The sequence below is a fragment of the Dissoconium aciculare genome, assembly GCF_010015565.1.
Source record: "Dissoconium aciculare CBS 342.82 unplaced genomic scaffold K489scaffold_3, whole genome shotgun sequence".
In the NCBI taxonomy this organism is placed as follows: Eukaryota; Fungi; Ascomycota; class Dothideomycetes; order Mycosphaerellales; family Dissoconiaceae; genus Dissoconium; species Dissoconium aciculare.
The window spans coordinates 2,280,595-2,298,977 of record NW_022984953.1 but is presented as its reverse complement, the minus strand read 5'-3'; the positions used below and the strand labels follow the sequence as shown (position 1 = coordinate 2,298,977).

The 18,383-nt window shown below is 53.3% G+C and overlaps 7 protein-coding genes across 7 annotated transcripts; 2 read left to right on the top strand and 5 right to left on the bottom strand.

Annotated features, from left to right (window-relative positions):
• Window positions 1-551: 551 nt before the first annotated feature.
• K489DRAFT_368784 (uncharacterized protein) lies at window positions 552-3,164 on the bottom strand (the record flags this gene model as incomplete). Its single annotated transcript, XM_033602978.1, has 5 exons — window positions 552-1,052; window positions 1,115-1,617; window positions 1,701-2,088; window positions 2,241-2,478; window positions 2,584-3,164. The coding sequence occupies 5 exons, from the start codon at window positions 3,162-3,164 to the stop codon at window positions 552-554; spliced, it is 2,211 nt and encodes a 736-aa protein (XP_033462697.1).
• Window positions 3,165-5,518: 2,354 nt separating this feature from the next.
• On the bottom strand, window positions 5,519-6,732 carry K489DRAFT_378191 (TRAPP I complex). The gene is made up of 4 exons (XM_033604353.1): window positions 6,554-6,732; window positions 6,478-6,486; window positions 5,961-6,393; window positions 5,519-5,890 (listed from the first exon to the last, which is right to left on the bottom strand). The coding sequence occupies exons 1-4, from the start codon at window positions 6,583-6,585 to the stop codon at window positions 5,771-5,773; spliced, it is 594 nt and encodes a 197-aa protein (XP_033462696.1). The 5' UTR covers window positions 6,586-6,732; the 3' UTR covers window positions 5,519-5,770.
• A 157-nt stretch (window positions 6,733-6,889) lies between these two features.
• Window positions 6,890-8,954, top strand: K489DRAFT_393364 (U5 snRNP-specific protein-like factor). The gene is made up of 4 exons (XM_033606772.1): window positions 6,890-7,183; window positions 7,299-7,344; window positions 7,510-8,349; window positions 8,420-8,954. Exons 1-4 carry the CDS (start codon window positions 7,049-7,051, stop codon window positions 8,470-8,472), a joined length of 1,074 nt encoding a protein of 357 aa, XP_033462695.1. The 5' UTR covers window positions 6,890-7,048; the 3' UTR covers window positions 8,473-8,954.
• Window positions 8,955-9,528: 574 nt separating this feature from the next.
• On the top strand, window positions 9,529-12,252 carry K489DRAFT_378187 (sugar transporter STL1). The gene is made up of 6 exons (XM_033604352.1): window positions 9,529-10,033; window positions 10,159-10,586; window positions 10,798-11,150; window positions 11,204-11,598; window positions 11,651-11,713; window positions 11,775-12,252. The coding sequence occupies exons 1-6, from the start codon at window positions 9,935-9,937 to the stop codon at window positions 12,108-12,110; spliced, it is 1,674 nt and encodes a 557-aa protein (XP_033462694.1). The 5' UTR covers window positions 9,529-9,934; the 3' UTR covers window positions 12,111-12,252.
• Window positions 12,175-14,016, bottom strand: K489DRAFT_378186 (uncharacterized protein). Its single transcript, XM_033604351.1, has one exon. It carries the CDS (start codon window positions 13,793-13,795, stop codon window positions 12,581-12,583), a length of 1,215 nt encoding a protein of 404 aa, XP_033462693.1. The 5' UTR covers window positions 13,796-14,016; the 3' UTR covers window positions 12,175-12,580.
• Window positions 14,017-14,399: 383 nt separating this feature from the next.
• On the bottom strand, window positions 14,400-16,229 carry K489DRAFT_378184 (uncharacterized protein). Its single transcript, XM_033604350.1, has one exon. The coding sequence runs from the start codon at window positions 15,930-15,932 to the stop codon at window positions 14,667-14,669; it is 1,266 nt and encodes a 421-aa protein (XP_033462692.1). The 5' UTR covers window positions 15,933-16,229; the 3' UTR covers window positions 14,400-14,666.
• A 189-nt stretch (window positions 16,230-16,418) lies between these two features.
• K489DRAFT_378182 (uncharacterized protein) lies at window positions 16,419-17,395 on the bottom strand. Its single transcript, XM_033604349.1, has one exon. It carries the CDS (start codon window positions 17,292-17,294, stop codon window positions 16,725-16,727), a length of 570 nt encoding a protein of 189 aa, XP_033462691.1. The 5' UTR covers window positions 17,295-17,395; the 3' UTR covers window positions 16,419-16,724.
• Window positions 17,396-18,383: the final 988 nt, after the last annotated feature.

Genomic DNA, 18,383 nt, shown 5'->3' with positions numbered 1-18,383 from the left:
GCGAGCGCCTTTTTCTCGACTTCCATGAGACCTTCGCGAGGAGAAAGCTGCTTTCAATTCAGGACACATCATCGTTCGTTTCTTTCTTTCGGGGTCCTCGCCGTCGGAGCTCTCTTCTCGCTCTCTTGACGAGGTCCACTTTGCTCGATCGGCATTTTCGGCAGAAAGAAAAAGAGAGGCGATCGTACTAGGTCAATGATTGAGCGAGACGAGGGAAATGGAAAGCGTAGGAGGAAACAGCCCGTCTCTCGATTTCGAGGTATGGAGGTTTCCCACGACGGGGGAGCTTGGAGCTAAACCAACGAGTAAAGGGTATATTGTTGATTTTTCTCATATGTGCTTGAAAGGCCGTCGATCCGGGTTCTCGACATCTTGCCGTCCGAATAGCGGAGATAGCGAAATGCGTAGATCCGTAGAGGTTCAATAAAACGATAATAACAGTCAAGTGCATCCGTTCAGGACCAGAAGCCAAGCTGTCTTAATAGCTCTGGCGTATCTGTCGCATGTCTATGATCCATTGAGGACTCGGTCACACCACTGCAGGGTGCATACTAAGACATGTCCGCTTCCATGGGTGCGACGTCACCAAAAGCCATGTTGGCATCGAAGAAATCATTCGTCGGGTCATTCGAGCCATGCAAGAACGAGTCGAAGTCGAATGTGTCCAGAACATCGCCGGTGGAAAGCTCGGCAAAGTCCATGTTGCCGCCGAGGCCGAATTGGTCGGCGCCGGGAGGACCACCGGGTCCGTTCTGAGGCATCTGACCGCCGTTGGGACCATTCGTGAGGTCGAATGACATTCCGGACATGTCCTGGTTCGGGTTCTGGCCGGGCTGTTGAGAGTGTTGCTGGCCTTGCATGTTCGGAGGGACACCGTTAGGATTCTGCATGGGGGTTGGAGTCGAGTTTTGACCGTTCGACATCGGGCCGTTCTTATGGTTGAATGGCCCTGAAGCGTTCGGTGTTGCGGATGGTGGCGGTGTGGGGGTGGGTGGTGCATCGGCAGAGTCATTGAGAGCAGCTGCATTGGCGCCCTTTTTGTTGCCAGAAGCCTGTCAAGTAAAGGTAGTTAGTTCTCGTGATGTTCGCTAGTGTCAGGTATGACGAGCTTTACCTTTGCATTCTTCGCATCCTTCTTATTGTTTTTACCGCCCTTGCCCTGTGCAGGGGTGGGTGGAGCAGGTGGTTGAGCAGGACTGCTAGGATTGCCAGTACCCGCAGCGGTGCCAGGTGGAGCAGGAGGTGGGGGCATATTGCCTTGTCGGGGTGTCATGTTCGGAGGTTGGTTGGTTTGTTGCGCTGGTTGCTGTGGTTGCTGCGGCTGCTGCTGTTGTTGTTGCTGTTGCTGCTGGGCTTGCTGCTGAGCCTGCGCCTGCGCCTGCGCCTGCGCCTGCGCTTGGGCTTGGGCTTGAGCCTGCGCGTGCATCATCTGTTGCTGTTGCCCTGGCGGAAGTCTGCCAGGCTGCTGTCCAGGCGGGAAACCGGCTGGACCTGGGTTTGCGCGCAACATCTGCATTTGCGCTTCAAGCATACCTGGAGGGGCACGGCCATTGGCGGCGGCACTAGCTGCCATAGCATTACGCATGGCAGGATTGTTCAGTGAGGGATCGAGCATTGCTGCATGAATTCATATTAGTATCACTCCTTCTTCGGTCCACATGAGGTCGGAAAATCCATCGGGGGCTAGCGTGCAAACTCACCTCCACCACCGAGACCATGCATGGTCAAAGGATGCTGGTTTCCGGTGTGATCTTGTTCCTGGCGCGCGAGTAATAGCCGCTTTTTGTTCTGCTGCTCTAGGAGCATGAGTTGCATTTGGTAATCTTGTAACGCGTGATTGCCGGTCTGCGTGACCGCCTGCTGGCTGCCATCCATGGGAGCTCCAGCAGCTCCACCAGGCATTCGATCTGCGGCATAGTACTCTGGACCGTTCACGCCGCCATTCATGCCGTTCTGCGGGGCACCGAGTGGCCGACCATTCATCATGGCGGGATTTGGAGAGATGCCCTTTAAGCTCGCGTCAGAATTAGGATCGTTCAATGAACCCTGCATTTTTTGTCTGAGGGCTTGGGAATAGGCTTCAAGGGACTATTGCAATGACTTAGTAGGCGTCTTCTCACGAGCTTGAAGCCTGCCGAGGAAGGAGATTGCGCCAGGTGGGACTCGATCGAAGGCAAAGCGAGTTCAAGGGCGATAAGTAAGGGGGAAAGGGGAAACGATTGAAGCAAATGGGGACCTACCTGATTGTTTGGTTGCTGTCCGGGTCGTGCTTGATTCAACTGTGACATGCTGCCCTCAGTGCGCAAGCGCTTGGGAGATGGCGCGTTGTCCCCATTGTTCGGGGAACCAGAGTTGCGCGCATCATTCATGTTGATGGCGGAACCCTGACGTTCCATGGCATTTGCCTGCATCGGATTACCAATAGCAGGATTGACCATGCCGTTGGGAGGCCCGCGCGGTGGCATCTTGCCAGGTTGCCTGTGATTAGAAATTTAGTAGATGTATGTAAGACGCATCATGGGAAGTGAGTGTGTATGCCGGCCTGGAATGTGCCATGTTGGAATGTCACGCGAAAATACTCACATTCCTCTTTGCATGGCTTGCACACGAAGGTGATCGGGAATGTTGCCATTCATTTGTGCAACGCGCATGCCGTTCTGAACCGCGTTCGGATCCAAGCCCATCATGCTCTGACGGGCCTTTTGCGCCTGACGTTGAGCGCCGATGTACGTGAGGGTGTTGGCTTTTCCAGCGCTGCGTTGACCCTTCCAGAGGTCCCAGAACATGCACCACCAGTCTTGTAGAAATGGGTGGTCCTCTGATGAGGGAAACAATGATGCTGGCGCCGGGAGGTCATCGGGCCGGTTCTTCATGTTGATGGTCTCCTTACTGTCCAAATCCATCGTCGGGTCGATGCCATTGGGGTGAGTTTTCGGGGATTGCTTCATACCGCCATCAGTGGTCTCCACGGGCATCGATTTCAGTATCGACCGAGCGATGTCGTATTTCTCATTGCATATCATGTATTCGTAAATGGCGGTATTGAGTTTGCGCATGACCAGTTCTGGCGTCATGCTCTGTGTGATTGGATTTGCAGGAATGGGCAGACCCATGGGACCACCGCCAACAGGGCCACCCATGGCAGCCATGTGTTGTTGTGCCATCTTCGGGGATGGATGTCGTGCGTAGTCGGACGCGCCTCAGTGGAGATCGCGATGCGACGGAGATAATCGGCGAGTGTGATTATGTGTGATCGAGTAGGTATTCAGGCAAAGTGCCTGACAATGTGGCGCGCAATTTCGGCCACAGTGACCGGAGTCTGAAAGGCGGCAGAACAGACGAGGCGGAGACGCGATGGCGAAGATGGTTCGATCGCTGAAGTGACCGGAGGTGACGTGCTGCGCGACGCGATCGGAGAGGAGGAAGGATTATTGCTGTGGCGATACAGGGCGATGGTTGTGTTATTGTTGCTGGCCCGCGGGAGGGATGTCGATGGAACGCACTGCTATGGCATGTGCGAGACGATGACGGTCGGCAGTGATGTGCCGTGTACGAGGTGAGATGAGTGTTTGCGCCCGCGTTCCCAACGGATAGGACGACAGTCGATGAGAGAGGCTGATGAAGCTGGAGTCCGGAAAGCAAATGCTTGGCGCCACGGGAGAGTCCGGGCTCGTCGCAATATAACAAGGCGGCGTTGGGTTAATGCGACCGGCAGCCTGGGAGCAGCACAGTGTGGGCGGTGTTGTTGGTTTTGAGGACGCAGGGGACGAAGCAAAAAGAGAAAGGGTCGAGACGGACTAAAATGGGATGGGATGGGGTAGTCGGAGTGATGGAAGAATGTAATGTGTTGTGTGGTATGGTATGGAGTACGGCAACGGTATGATGATAGAGATGGGGGGAGCGGTGCTGGTGGTGGTGGTGGTGGTGGAGGGAAGGAGCGTGATGCCTGTGAGGAGGAGAAGAGAGGGAGAGAGAGAGAGAGGGCGTGTGTTCGTGTGTGTCGGGGTGGTCGGACGCCCGGTTTCTGGGGATTTTTTGGCGCACGATGCGGCAATGGACCACGTCCCGATGCTGCTGCTGCTGCTGCTCCTCCGGTATGTACAGACTGTGTTGAAGGTTCTGCCCAGCCAAAAATCGCAGGATTGCGTCTTTCCAATACCGAATGATATTGTATGACTCTTAATGATAAGCTGCTCGGGCGTGATAAGAGTATGACAGGTCGGTGTTTCGCGTGCTGAGCGTGAACAAATGGGAAAAAGACGCCGTTAGATCTCCAAATATGGTCGGAGGTGTGGTGGCGTCGGACTCTCTATTGCGGCAGTTCGGACGACAACGTCAACGGCATTGGCAGGAATACCTCGTCGACAACAATGTGCGCATATCCCTCAAGAACCAAATGATGCCAATAAGGAACAGTCTGCAAGTAATATTGTGACTGAGTGAGGCATTGTACAATGGATCGTGAAACTGAGGAGACACTTCGGAAAAGGCCTCGGCGAAGAAAGAGGCTGCCCTGGAGCATTTAGAATCATCACAACGAGTGTGCAACGGGGAAAGCGTTCGGTCCTCCACCACCATCTGCCCACTGAGAGGCGACATCGCTTCACCGGTACCAGTCACGTCACAACCATCGTCATCTGTAACCAGTTCGAATTAATATTCCGAACTCCGAAACGTGCCTCATTGTGACTATCACATCTTCCCATCATGGCGGGCTCCGAACGACAATCGGCGACTACATGGCAGTACAACCAGGGGCATTACTGCGCAAGAAGAAAGACTGGCTCAATACGGTGTCAACTTGGAAAGCAGGGATGCCCTATGTAAGCGTGAATTGCTATGGAATCGTGGGCTGCGACATGTTTGCATAGTGAACATGAAATTATTATTATTATTAATCTGGCAACACCGGGTCCGTCAGCACTATCAAACACACGCGTCCGGTTGAGCTCTACTACTGCTGCTGTCGGAGTAAGCAGCGACGATCGTGCGAGCTTAGTCGTGGGCCGGCAGGAGCGACGCGCGCAGGAAGGCATTCTTATTTACTACAGCCCGAGGATACGACGAACCGTGGAAGGCTAGTCCAGCCTCAACACTCCAGCTTGCAGCAGAAGCGGCTGATCATTCGCGGGTTTGCATTTATTTCCTCCGACATAACGCTCAACGTCAGAGACCATTAGTGGAAACTATTTCCTCCATGGACGCATTTGAGGCGTCTGGCGCTCGGCACGAGAGATCGTGTCCATCTCACTCGGTTGCTGTTGGCAGTGCGCAATCATCATAAGCACCTGACACATCTCACATGTCCACCAGATTCCAGGGATTTCACATAGAGTATCCCCACTGCTGGCGCACTCCGACAGTTGTCGGCGCCCAATTAGAGATCACGTGACTGTGTCAGGACCCCTCCTGGGCGAATTCCCCAAGGGTCGGGACATCGACGCAATCACGTGGCGATTAAAGTGGGAAGACGAAGGACGAGGTTTGAGACACGGTTTTGCGGACCTCAATGCACCGCTCTGCCTAATCGAGGAGGCTTCAGGATTCAACTTGATTGGAAGAGGTTTTGAGGTGTAATCTGTATGGGTGTCTGGGAAGAGCGATCCTCCTTGGCTCAGACGTCACTAAACTGTCGAAGGATGAATGCCACAAAACCATAGCCGGACATCAACTACCCTGCTCGTTACCTTCCCATGTTGGAGGCCATCACGAGACTTGAATCTTTCTCTAGCATCATAAGGAACATCACCTGGTTTTCTATAACTAGATATCAGTCATCATCCGGCGGTAATTCGTCCTCGAGGAATCGTAATAGCGTAACGCGCATCTCAGTCGTGTCATTTCCTCGAAGCACATCGCTTGTGAAGCGAACATCGACCTGCATTTGGACCTGTTGTGAAAAAAAAGGTGTCAGCGCTGAACGACAGCCAACTGAATGTCCGCAACGCTGCGAATCCTACCATTTCCAATGCTCCTCTCAAGATTCCACATAATATATTGCTGTACCACAGCTCCTCCTGTGCTCGTCCATCGTCCGGCAACTCCACGAACTCCGCCAAAGGATTCTCCTCGAACACCAATGTGAAAGCCTTGCCGTCGCCACTCCACTGTGTCACCGCTGGTGTGACATTCAAAAACATCTTGAAACCAACCTTGGACACAAGCTCCGCAGTGTCCCGAAAATTTTGACAGGTGCCAGTGCTGGCTTTGGCGAGGAAGTCCTCAATCAAGCGCAAGCCAATGTTGTATCCCATGCGTTCCAGCTCGGCATTCACAGCGGCGTAGTCCGTCTTCGTGGCACTGTGAGGTTGCAGCAAGTCGCGGCATAGTTGTGCGACGATGGTACCGTAGGTAAGTGTGACTACTTCAGCGTTGATCTTCTCCACACGGGATCTGAGCAGCGTTCCAGGTGATTAGTTGGCGAGTCGGGTGCGAGAAGAACGACATCATCGGACGTGTTCGATTGTGAAGACTCACTTCCAGACTCTACATCATGACCATACTTCATCAGCAATCCGAAGGCTTATATCAATGCCCATGACCTGCAACTCACTCTTCGCCCAGTCGAGCCGCTTTGGAAGCCATCTTGGCGAGATTCTCACTTCAGCGCGCGATACTTGTCGGCGCGCTTTGTATATTTCTCAGCGCATGCCGCTAGAGTACGACGCAGCTTCCTGAGTGTCGACAACGATCAGAATTCGAGGAAGGTGTGATTAGCGATCGTCTTGCATTTGCACGATTTACTGGTCACAATCCAGCGGACCTGCATGAGGTTGGTCGGGTGAGTGCCAGACGATGACGGCGCGGTCCGCGTCCAAACCCTACCCTCGCGTGCGTTCAGGAACGTACCAGCCTAGAAAGTTCAAATGGGAACATATCCGAATATCAACGAACACAAATATTTGCGACAAGAGAGATCATCGCTCCGCAGCTGTTTCATCACGTCAAGACCGTTTCAAAGAGAAATTTCCACAATAAGCACTTTGAGTCGCTATCAAGCACAACACCAAGCGAACGTCGTACAGAGGAGCTCTTCCATCCTACGATCATGTCTGGCGAGAAGCGACCTGCGCCAGAACTCTTTGGAAGCACACAACTAGTCAAACGACAAAAGTCCAGCTCGAACCTCAAGAGTGATGCTCTTGTCAAAGCGTCCGGCAATGGCGCTCTCATCCAACAAGGAGTGAGTCATCCGCGCAAGCATCATCATCTTCATTCTCATCAACGTCGCTGTCCATTAGCAGAGCTCAAGCGGCGAATGAAAGAACAGTCCGGACTGATGGCATGGGAATGAATAGGGTCGAGGAGCTGCAGGTCTGCAGGCTCCTGTAATGGAATTGAGTGGTATGTTTTTCTTGTTACCACATTGAGAAGGATGGTTTTATTCTCTACGGTCACCATCGGAAGTGTCACCTCGACAATATATCCGTGTCGTGACTCTGATACCATCCACGAACCCTACCCCTTGACCAAGTAAGCATATTTTCTGACTCTTCGATTTACCTTCAGGGCATTCTGGAGAAATCTTCTGCGCCCGGTTCGATCCTACCGGCGCTCACATTGCATCAGGCAGCATGGATCGCTCCATTCTGCTTTGGAACACCAGCGGTGAATGCGCCAACTATCGCCTCTTGACTGGTCACAAGAGTGCTGTTCTCGATCTTCAATGGTCCCGAGACAGTCAAGTTCTCTACTCCGCAGGTGCTGACGCTCACGTATCCAGCTGGAATGTTGAGACTGGCGAGCGCATCCGTCGCCACGTTGGACACGAAGAAGTCATCAACTGCTTAGACGTCAGTCGACGAGGTGAAGAGTTTCTGGCTAGTGGCGGCGACGACGGAAGCATTTCGCTGTGGGATCCGCGACAGAAAGCGGCAATCGACTACATCGAAACGGACTACCCGATCACAGCGCTCTGTCTAGGTGACGCCGGCGGCAATGAACTCTTTTCTGGCGCTGTGGACAACATCATACAAGTCTGGGATCTGCGCATGAAGAAAACCGTCTACTCGCTTACCGGCCACGCTGATACTATCACGAGTCTTACCATATCTCCTGACGGCCAAACGCTACTGTCGAATTCTCACGATAGCACCGTGCGGACATGGGATGTCCGGCCTTTCGCTCCAGAAGATCGCTCCGTACGAACGCTAGATGGCGCGCAGGCTGGCCTAGAGAAGAACCTCATCCGTGCATGTTGGGATCCATCTGAGGGCAAACGAGTGGCAGTCGGAGGCGGCGATGGAACGGCCACGGTCTGGGATGTGCAATCTGGACGCCTGCTGCACAAATTGCCTGGCCACAAGGGTACGGTGAATGACGTGAGGATATCTCCGGATGGGTCAATGAGTAAGTCACTGTTCCTTTCACCGAAACTTCCGGCGGAACTGCATGCTGACACAGAGTTTCGGCGTCACAGTCCTGTCAGCGAGCACAGACAAAACCATGTTGTTGGGCGAGCTTCCACGATAGGTTTGGTACTGTCATATGCATCAATAGAATACCTCTTCCTTGTTTCACTTCGGATGTCAAGATCACGCACTACTCGCCTTTTGGCGTTCATGAGACTATGAGAGGAGGTGGAGCATTGGTCGCAAAGTGTCATAGAATTGGACACCCCGATTGCGTGTCGTGGAGTTGTATTCACTTCTTGTGTAACGGAAACTTTACCCAAGACAACCCACCTCGTCACGCGGACGACGGCACCGGCGCTGTTTCTCGTGTATCTGCACAAATTTCTCGATAGAACTGCCGTCAGATCCCGATTGCAGGATAGCACAATGCCTTGAACAAGACGTTGCTGTCATGAGAGAGCGTTGGAGTTGACCGCCGGAGACCTAAATGTCAGCCGAGCATTCGCCGAACCCTAATACCCATTGGCACGAAGGAACGGTACGGAAGTGGTCTGATAGCCGGTAGCCGTAGCAAAACACACATTCTTTATTTATCCGATGGATACCTACCGGGACTGCTGCACACATGCAAGCATGGAAATTCTTGCGCTCAGTAGCTGTGTTCACAATACCATGGATGTGTGTTGTCTGCCAAAGAACCGATTGACATGAACATGCTGCGGTTCGGCGAGCTGGCTGGCTGGTGGCAGGGAAGAAAAATAAGATTTCCGCCCGTTGGTCGGGGGATCTGCACTCCACGCGACCACTTTTAGAAGAAAAGGCGGAGAAGTCGCTGCGAAGTAAGCGTCGTGCTAGGCTGAAAATGAGAATAGTCCATCTAACGTAACATCAGGCCTCCCGGGAAGGACGGCTGCAGTGCTGTGGTGAGAGAAATTGAGTCGGGCAAGCGGGCGGGCTCCTGCTCCGGTCTTGTGCTGCTCTTTGCCTCACGATGTATCGCCGGTCGTGGTTTTTGTGCGCGGCACTATCAATGGCACCGTCACGCGCCTAGAGGCATGAATGACGGTATGATGCGGAGTAGAGGTTCCTGAGCTCGGAACAACGATGGTGGATTTTGCGGCACAAAGGAAAGAGGCACAACTGCGGCTGAATCCTTCGATGCAATGGCGCACTACGGTGATGACGATCGGTTGATGATGGCCCACATGCATGCATATATTTAATGTTCGCCGCAGGACAGGATGCCTGTCAGCACACTCGATTTCGTACTTTGACGACGGCTTGGAGCTCTATATCGTATTCTGTTTGTCGACTGTCCATCGCACGATTCTGCATGTGATTGAGATCGTCATTTGCAAGAGTCACAGAAACATCATATGGGACCTCGGTGACTCTTCTTTGCTTGAGCGCTTGAGACTACACTCAATTCGACACGGTCATTGTGCGCAAAGTTATTCGTGCCATCGTCAGGCCTAACTCACCGTTGCGTACCGACAAGACATTTTTGAAGGGACAGACTCGACCTCGGACTTGACCTCGAACTCGACCTTGAACTCGGACTCGAACTCGACTCGTGGGGGATGGGAGACTCCAAATTTTACGGCCTTCGAGGCCAGCGACTGGCGCTCGCCGTTGGAATCATCGCCGGCGTTGACTTCTTTCTCTTCGGATATGATCAGGCGAGTGCATCATCCATTCCTCGTCGACGACAAGACAAAGCGACTCGAAATGATCGGAAAGGCCTCCGAAAACTCGACATGAACTTTTTATACGTTCAAGGCAAAGCTGACTCCAAGGCTTCTAGGGCGTAATGGGAGGTCTCCTGACTCTTCCATCGTTCACCTCTGTATTCCCAGAGATCGACACCAGGAATGTAGCGCCTGACAGTCCACGGGCAACGACGCAAGGTATCACCATCGGCAGCTACAACCTAGGCTGTTTCGCCGGCGCCATCGCCTGCATTTGGCTAGGCAACATGCTCGGACGACGCAAGACGATCTTTCTCGGTACCTCCATCATGGTTGTCGGCGCGATTCTCCAATGTACTCCTGGCTCGATTCCAGGTACTCAGGGTCTTCCGCAGTTGATCGTCGGACGTGTGATTACAGGATTTGGAAATGGATTGTCCACGTCGACGGTGCCAACCTGGCAGAGTGAGACATCTGCTGCGCATAAACGCGGCCAATTCGTGATGATCGAGGGTGCCTTGATCACATGTGGTATTATGGTGAGGTATGTTGAACGACTTGGTTTTGCTTGTCACGTGATCAAAATGCGCTCATGTATACTCGATGGAAGCAAGACTTCTCCATCGAGGCAATGCATGTTGAGGCCAGTGGAAACAAGGATAACGGATTTTGTTTCAATTAATTTGAATATGAAGCCTATCTCGAGAGCCAATCTCGGAAGGAATATGCTGACGACCAAATCTTTCACTTTCCAGCTACTGGCTCGACTTCGGCCTCTCTTTCGTCAACAGCTCTGTGTCATGGCGTTTCCCAATCGCCTTCCAGATTGTCCCGGCGATCATAATCTTGACCTTCATTCTGCAATTACCCGAGTCGCCACGCTGGCTGATCCTCAAGGGCCGCGAAGACGAGGCCAGCCAAGTTTTGAGCGCCCTACTCGACTTACCCGAAGACGACCGGCGTGTAGTCACCGAGTTCCACCTCATCAAGGAGACTGTGCTCGAGTCTTCGCAGGGCTCATTCCGTGACTGCTTCACCATGGACAAGAACCGGAACTTCCATCGTGCTGCCTTGGGATACGTCAATCAGATGTTCCAGCAGATCAGCGGTAAGAATCTAATGAAGGCCTACGTAGACCAATCTAATTCTTGTTTCCGCAAGGCATCAATCTAATAACCTACTACGCTGCAACCATCTACGAGAATTCTATCGGTCTAGATCCTACGTTGTCGAGGTTGTTGGCGGCTGCCAATGGTACGGAGTATTTCGCCGCCAGTTGGATCGCAGTTTTCACAATTGAGAAATTCGGACGCAGACAGCTTATGCTGTTCGGCTCTTTCGGTATGACCGCATCGATGGCGATCCTGGCCGGTACAACATCGCAGACCGGGAATGCACAGATGGGTATCGCAGCCGCCGTCTTCTTATTCGTCTTTAACACTTTCTTCGCGATTGGCTGGTTGGGCATGACCTGGCTCTATCCTTCGGAGATTGTGCCACTACGCATTCGAGCACCTTCGAGTGCATTGTCGACATCAGCAAATTGGATCTTCAATGTAAGTTTGTTCGTGTGGACAGGCGTTGAACGTCACTAATGCAGTGTTTTAGTTCTTGGTGGTCATGATCACCCCGGTCGCATTTGCGTCGATCGGCTACAAGACGTACATCATCGTAAGTACACCTATCTCGCCACCACAACAGATCTTCGATATCCCCACTAATCGTCCTTCAGTTCGCCGTCATCAACGCCTTCATCATTCCGTGCGTCTATTTCTTCTACCCGGAAACCGCCTACCGCTCCCTTGAAGAGATGGACGGCATCTTCCAGCAAGCCACCAATGTCTTCGATGTTGTACGCCTGGCGCGACCAGACGTGACGCCGAACAAGTACGACAAGCACGGCAAATTCATCATGTCGGATGACGAAGACTCCGAGACCACAGGCTCAGGACGGGGCATTCACGGTTCGGGTGAGGTCGGCTTGGAGAACAAAGGGAGGTCGGGCCACAACGAGGCGTATCAAGCTGAAGGAGGCTTTGCTGGGAAGAGTGAGAAGGAGGGCTTGTAGTCAATGTTCGATGAAGCCAAGTCTACACATCTTATAGAGAGACTTGCGTGAACGAAGAAATGTCACCACCTAGACAGACATGACTACACCCACGCGCTAGCGAACATCGTATCGCCGTGAGAATCTCAATTGCATTACGCTGTGCAATTGGTTCGCATCATTGTTATAGCCTTCAGCTGACCGCCCAGCTCACCTCAAAGCAGATTTGTGAGCAGAGAATTATATTCTGCGATTAAAAATGAACCAGCTCAACAGCCAAATCGCTCTCAGCACGCTTCACAGGATCTCAAGAAACTCCTCGAAGCAGACAACAAAACACGAACCCAAACGCCAGTACCCTTTTTTTTTCGCAAAATGCACCCCGGGCAGTTCCGGGACTCAAAAACCTCTGAACAATTAACCGAGACGAAAAAGAAAGAAAGAAAGAAAGAGGGGCCAAACACGAAATGCTCATCCTCCCCGCTCTCAACTCAAATCAGCACCTTACTCTCCCCGTTCCTCACATCCACCCAATTGCACCCACTCTCCTCGAAGCTGTCCACGACCTCCCCGAGCGCCCCCTTGATTCTCTTCCCGCCTCTCCGATCCCGCCGCTCCATCTCCAACGCGTCCTTGAGCGTAAGTTCATCCCTCTGGAGAAACCACGCGACCAGACCTCCGCCTTTCTTGATCTCGTCGTGCGTGCTGATCCAGTAATGCGCATTCAGTTTCCGCTGGGCCTGAAGCCCGTTGTGCGCGCCGAGGTTGGATTGCAGCGCTGTGCGCCCGCTGGCGGTGCCGACGCGGACGTTGTGGAGGCCGTGTAGGAAGGCGAGGGTGTGAAGGGGTGGGTTGGCAGTGGGGATGCTGCTGAGGTCGGAGCTGTGGATGCCGTGGGGCGTGTAGAGGATGGCTTCGGCGGCGTCATCGTCGTCGTCGTCGGATATGGTGGAGTTGAGGCTGGTGGTGGGACGGCCGCGTTTGCGTTTGACGGATTTTGCGGCGGCGGCGGCGGCGAGTTTGGATTGGGAGTTGTCGTGGCGGTTGTTGAAGGTGAAGAGGAGCGCAGCGTGGTAGTTTAGGACATCGTCGGTCTGTAGTAGGCGACTTATGCCGACCCATTCGGGGAGTGGGGGGACGCTGGTGCTGCGCCAGTCGGTCTCGCCGTCGGCGCCAAAAGTGTTGACGACGATGACCGTGCGGAAATGTTTCCAGCTCTCTATTAATTGCGCCGCCTCTTTGATTGCAAACACAGGAACATCGCGGTGACATTCCAGAAGTGTATCCTTGTGGCAGTGGTCTGTAAACTCATGGCTCACCGCCAGCGCATCGATGAGCGTCTCGCCTGGATGCCGCTCTGGTAGCTCAACATCGCCTTCCTCATCTGCCGCAAGAATCTCTGCCTCCAACGCTAGAGTTTCCACCTCGTCAATACTCTGGAGTGCGCTCGGGGTGGCGTGGAATTGTTGGCTGAACCAGCTGGCGACATCGCTCTGGCCTCCAACCAGCCAAGGATCGATGAGAATGTTGTAGTAAAATCGTGCGCCACGCTCAACCGCCCTCGCAGGCCGCGGTATCTGCAATAGCCATGAAGTGTCGGCGTTGAGGTGATGTAAGACAGGCCGGCGCGAGGCTAGTGCGGTTTGTGTCGCGCGTCGCAGTTCGCCGCGCAGTTGTGATGAAGGCGAATCGGCGGTGGTAACCATCTTGTCGTGCTCTCAATACAAGACTAATTGCTCCGAGAGACGTGTCGTCGTTCAAATTGCGCCGGCGTTGAAGGATGAGGCGGATCGTTAGTGTTCTGGACCATCAATGGGAGGAGAGTGCTGACGGTATGTGCAGAACGACATCATCATTGTCAGGACAGCCATGTGGCAGATCATCATGCATGGGGTGTGGCTTAGGCCGGCCTCGGATTTAGCCCCGGATATAAGTCAATCTTCACCACACGTCCAGATGACATTCATTCTGCGCGTCGATACAGGACGCCAGCTCTTCCACAGCGTCACAACAACATTGTACGCTCTCCACTTGGATCGTCGCATGACCTTTGTCGAGCATAGATGCGAAACTTACAGTGCTGCGCCCTACGATAACCTTTGTTGGCAGCTGAGCGGCGCTCGCGTAATGAGACCGGTGGAGGCCTTGGCGGCCCAAAATCCGCGTATTTTGAAAGTGCACAGCAGGCGATTGAATCATTCGTCAGCGCAAGGTATGCGATACTCCAAGTGATGCCCACAAGGCATATTGGGATTTCCCGCGATCAGTAATAATAATAATAGAGATCTGAGAGAATAACACAAAGCTTATTTCTGGTTGGGAGAGTCATATCATCGTTATAGAAAATGTGGAGTCCAACTCTAAGCGCCGGATGGTGGCGATGAGGAGTATCAAAAAGCAATGCGCCTCTAATGCATGCCTGCACTTCCAAGAGCCCGGACGCAAATCTAGCTAGTAATGAAACGCCAAGTCGCCTCCACATACCTGCTCCAGTGGGAACTGCATCCATTTCACATACCTAAGCCCCAGATATCTCGCAATGGCCTCCACTACGAAGCCGCCTCCGGCTCCGAAGAGCTATGTATTCCGGTGGCGGTGTAGGATGGCCGCGTAGTACGCCAGTATGACCAACGCCTCTGGCTTCCGTTCAGAACTGAGGTCCGCAGCGAAACGTGCGTTGATGCGGGTAGGCCAGACGAACACTGCGATGCTGGAGATTTCCTCCTCGTCCGCCGTGTAGCATAAGTTGAGGAGTCGTACAGCAGATTGGTAGATCGCGTGTGTGTCGGGATCGAGGCCGCTTTTTTCTAGCATGTCGTATAGAGGGAGGAGAGGGCTGGCCATGTCTGCGGCCTCCAAACGAGCAACAGCGTCGGTGTACGATTGTAGCATATCGCGGATTGTGCACACTCCGGGTTTGGAATGCTCCCATCCTTTGCCAAGAAGCAGAGGAACGCCTAGTTGTAATCTTATGAAGCCCGCGAAACCTTCGAGAATGCTGCCGAGGTCGTCGGTAGGCGCATCGAGCAAATGGTAGAGCACGTGTTTGCTGATGAAGGTCGAGAAGAGATACGCCGCGAAGTTGTACTCCAGGTCTGTGCCTGGATTTGTTTCATGACGTCGATCGTTGTTGAATAGGGAAACGGATGTGGTTTGGAAACCGACGGCTTGCAGATCCCACGATTTCCGCTGGCTCGGATCAACCGCTCCGAGATGCAGGGCGGCATGTCCCAGCAGGGCGTGCATGAGAAAGGGGAATTTGAACGCAAGCTGAACCATCTCAGAGCGGAAGTCTATGGGTATTGATTTCCCGAGTGGTCGCGGGCCTTGGGGTGAAACAATATCTTGCAGTAATTGCATGTGGACTTCATTCACGCGGAATTCGTCCGTCCAGAGGTCACTCGCAGTCGATGGCGAGGACGTAGACCTCTCTATGGCACCCATGTCTGCGAGATTCTGGATATAGTTCGCGTGAGGTGGTGAGGAGGAGTTAGGTTTCTCGACTGAAGAATGGACGGCCATGTGTTGCGGACTGCAAATGTGAAAGTCATGGAAGGTTGCGGGCGGCGGAGAGAGCTCTATCATCGGAGCCGACGGTCCGGCTGGACTTTGGGAAGCAGAGTTCTTCTGGGCGGCCTTGCCACGCGGTCGGCCTTTGGCCGGCTTGACGTACCGACATTGGTCGGATATTTTTCGAGAAAGACACTGCAGACAACAAGGTTTGAGCTCATCGCATTTCGTATGGCGCTTTTTGCAAGGCTCACAGCCGTTGCGTGACTTGGTATGAGTACGACGTTGGCCTTCGGCAGTGGACGGCCCGGCGTCTTCGTCGGATCGAGGCATGATGGATGCGTGAATGATTATCCTGATCTGGACTTGGGTCGTATTCGGCTTGTCATCGCGGGCTGCCGGATATTTAATGACCTCTTGCTTGAGCCATGGAGACCACACAGATGGTTGGTAATGTCGCTGACAGGGGCCATGGTCTAGACTATGACACACACGAGTCTTGGATCTTCGTTATGTTGCTTCATGCTAAGCCGCAGCTGACGATCCCCACACATGATTTGACTCTCGCACTCTCGCACAATCCAAAGGTTAAAGCCTAGAATCGATCGGCCCCCAACTCGTCGAAGGATATTGGCGCCGGGTCATGAAGTCAAGCCGTAGTAGGAATGATCTAGCAGCAACGTTCTTCAATTGCAATAGCCCTAAATGTTGGAGGATTCATGGGGCCAAGCCGCGGCTGTGCCATACGCGCTGGGCAGCTTATTCCGTCTCCACAGGCACATATGCACGCAGATCTTGGGAATCTGACAGCCAAGCATACAGGATCCTCCAACATCAGACGACATGTTGTTATTTGCAGATCCCTTAGCAATTACAAGGCAACCGCTAGCGAAAGTTCAATCTAGATGAGAATCACCAACAACAAACAGGACGAGAAAGCTAGAGTCTTGGCACGGCGAAATCTTGCCGGCTGTGCCATCTTGAGACTATCGACCAAACTGCCGCAGTCAATGAGCAATGATGAGCAGTCTTTGTCCCGATCGTCTCATACTGCGAGTCCACTTCTTGGCATTATCGGACTCAGCGATGTTCATATGAGCGATGTGATGCACGCACATCAGGCTTCTACCAGTTGCCAGAAGTAGCGGCTTCACCTGCGTTCCATCCACCACCACCGTCACCGCCGGAAGACTTCTCTGCAGTAGCCCATCCTCCATCACCACCTTTCGAGGCTTTCTCGTCAGCGCCCCATCCAGAGCCACCACCGTTGTTTTCGGCGGAGTTGCCCCATCCGCCTCCGTCCCCACCAGCATCCATGCCATCACCCTCGTTGCCGCTATCAACGGCAGCAGGCTTCTTGCAGCGCTTGTAGGAATGGCCCTTCTCGTGGCAGTTGGAACACTCAACGCGCGACCAGTCGGTTGGCTGAGGACATTCGCGACCTGTGTGACCGAACTCATCACAATTGCGGCACTGCACCTTGGCCATGTTCTTGGGCTCTGTGCAGTCTTTGGCCACATGATCTTCGCTGTCGCAGTTCCGACAGGTCTTGGGAGCTCTCTCGGCGCGTTCAGGCACTGGCTCAGTACAGTCTCTTGCACGATGACCCTCGCCGTGACATTTCGCACATGAGACCACGATTTTGTTGGCGGGCTCACGCTTCTCCTCGGGGCATTTGCCACGGGTGTGGCCCATTTCTGTTGTAAAGCATTATGTCAGTCCCAAGCCATTCGACATGATATCAAGCTTTGCAACTTACCGTCACAATTTGAACATTTTGGAATCAAACTATCCATGACGAAGCCGGCCTCTGCCAGTCGTGACATGTTCTCTTCGGGCGTTGATGGCCAGCCTTCAGCAAACTTGGCACGACGGGGCCGAGATGAAAACTGAAAGCTGAGGACATATTTCTGTCCTGTTGCACCCTGTAAGTTGACAATGGTGTGCGTATCTGAAACCTGCTGCTCCTTGGCGACGAGGTACGTGTTCATGTGGGCCTTGCGGAAGGTCTCTTCAAGTTCTTCGAACCTCAGCTCAGGAAACGTGCTCGCGTAAGCGAGAACAGCCTTGGCAATATTGTCAGCAACGAACATAAATGGGCTGTCGGTGGATGAAAGCCATGCCTTTTTGATTTCTTCGACATCCTTTTGCCCGTCAGCCTGTTCGAGCTGGATCCAGGCGTCATCCTGACAGATCTCAAGAGTGGATATTTGTGCCAAGACGCGATTGACAGTACAATCCGTCGCAATATGGCCTTGATCGTGAGTTGGTCAGCTTCGGTCAGCATTTGAATTCACTGTAATCAGAGCTCACCTTCTTTGCCGCAGGTTCGACAGGTTTCCGCTGGCTTGTTTGGACATTCGGATTTGTTGTGCCCTTCCTCGCCACAAGCATAGCAGGCGCCGCTGCGAGCTGGGGCATTCGGACAGTCAGGTCTCATGTGACCTTCCTGTCCACAGCGGAAACAGCCATCTCCACCACCTGCAGGCTTTTGGGGACAGTCTCTCGCAAAGTGACCTTCGTCATGGCATCTGTGTTTGGTATGAGTCAATGTGGACGAGAAGTGGTACGATAATTGTAGTCACTCACATGCGGCATCCACCATCCCTCGCTCCGCCATAGTCAGCATTGGCATGCTTAGAGACGTTGGTCGGCGAGAAGTTTTCGTCGCCAAAACCTGCTCCGCCGCCGCCGCCCCAAACATCATTGTTGCCGCCGGCTCCGTTCTGATTCCATGAGTCGCCCGGTTCTGTAGTACTGTTAATGTCTGTGATCACAAGAGAG

Excerpts from the sequence above, each read along its gene's own strand:
- K489DRAFT_378191 (XM_033604353.1), bottom strand. The coding sequence starts at position 6,585 with ATGGCTTCCAAAGCGGCTCGACTGGGCGAAGA. Across the intron at positions 5,891-5,960 it reads TGAGAGGAGCATTGGAAATG|GTCCAAATGCAGGTCGATGT; the intron begins GTAGGATTCGCA and ends TTTTCACAACAG.
- K489DRAFT_393364 (XM_033606772.1), top strand. The coding sequence starts at position 7,049 with ATGTCTGGCGAGAAGCGACCTGCGCCAGAACTCTTTGGAAGCACACAA. Across the intron at positions 7,345-7,509 it reads TCCTGTAATGGAATTGAGTG|GGCATTCTGGAGAAATCTTC; the intron begins GTATGTTTTTCT and ends ATTTACCTTCAG. Across the intron at positions 8,350-8,419 it reads ATCTCCGGATGGGTCAATGA|TCCTGTCAGCGAGCACAGAC; the intron begins GTAAGTCACTGT and ends TCGGCGTCACAG.
- K489DRAFT_378187 (XM_033604352.1), top strand. The coding sequence starts at position 9,935 with ATGGGAGACTCCAAATTTTACGGCCTTCGAGGCCAGCGACTGGCGCTC. Across the intron at positions 10,587-10,797 it reads ACATGTGGTATTATGGTGAG|CTACTGGCTCGACTTCGGCC; the intron begins GTATGTTGAACG and ends TTCACTTTCCAG. Across the intron at positions 11,714-11,774 it reads GCTACAAGACGTACATCATC|TTCGCCGTCATCAACGCCTT; the intron begins GTAAGTACACCT and ends ATCGTCCTTCAG.
- K489DRAFT_378186 (XM_033604351.1), bottom strand. The coding sequence starts at position 13,795 with ATGGTTACCACCGCCGATTCGCCTTCATCACAACTGCGCGGCGAACTG.
- K489DRAFT_378184 (XM_033604350.1), bottom strand. The coding sequence starts at position 15,932 with ATGCCTCGATCCGACGAAGACGCCGGGCCGTCCACTGCCGAAGGCCAA.
- K489DRAFT_378182 (XM_033604349.1), bottom strand. The coding sequence starts at position 17,294 with ATGGGCCACACCCGTGGCAAATGCCCCGAGGAGAAGCGTGAGCCCGCC.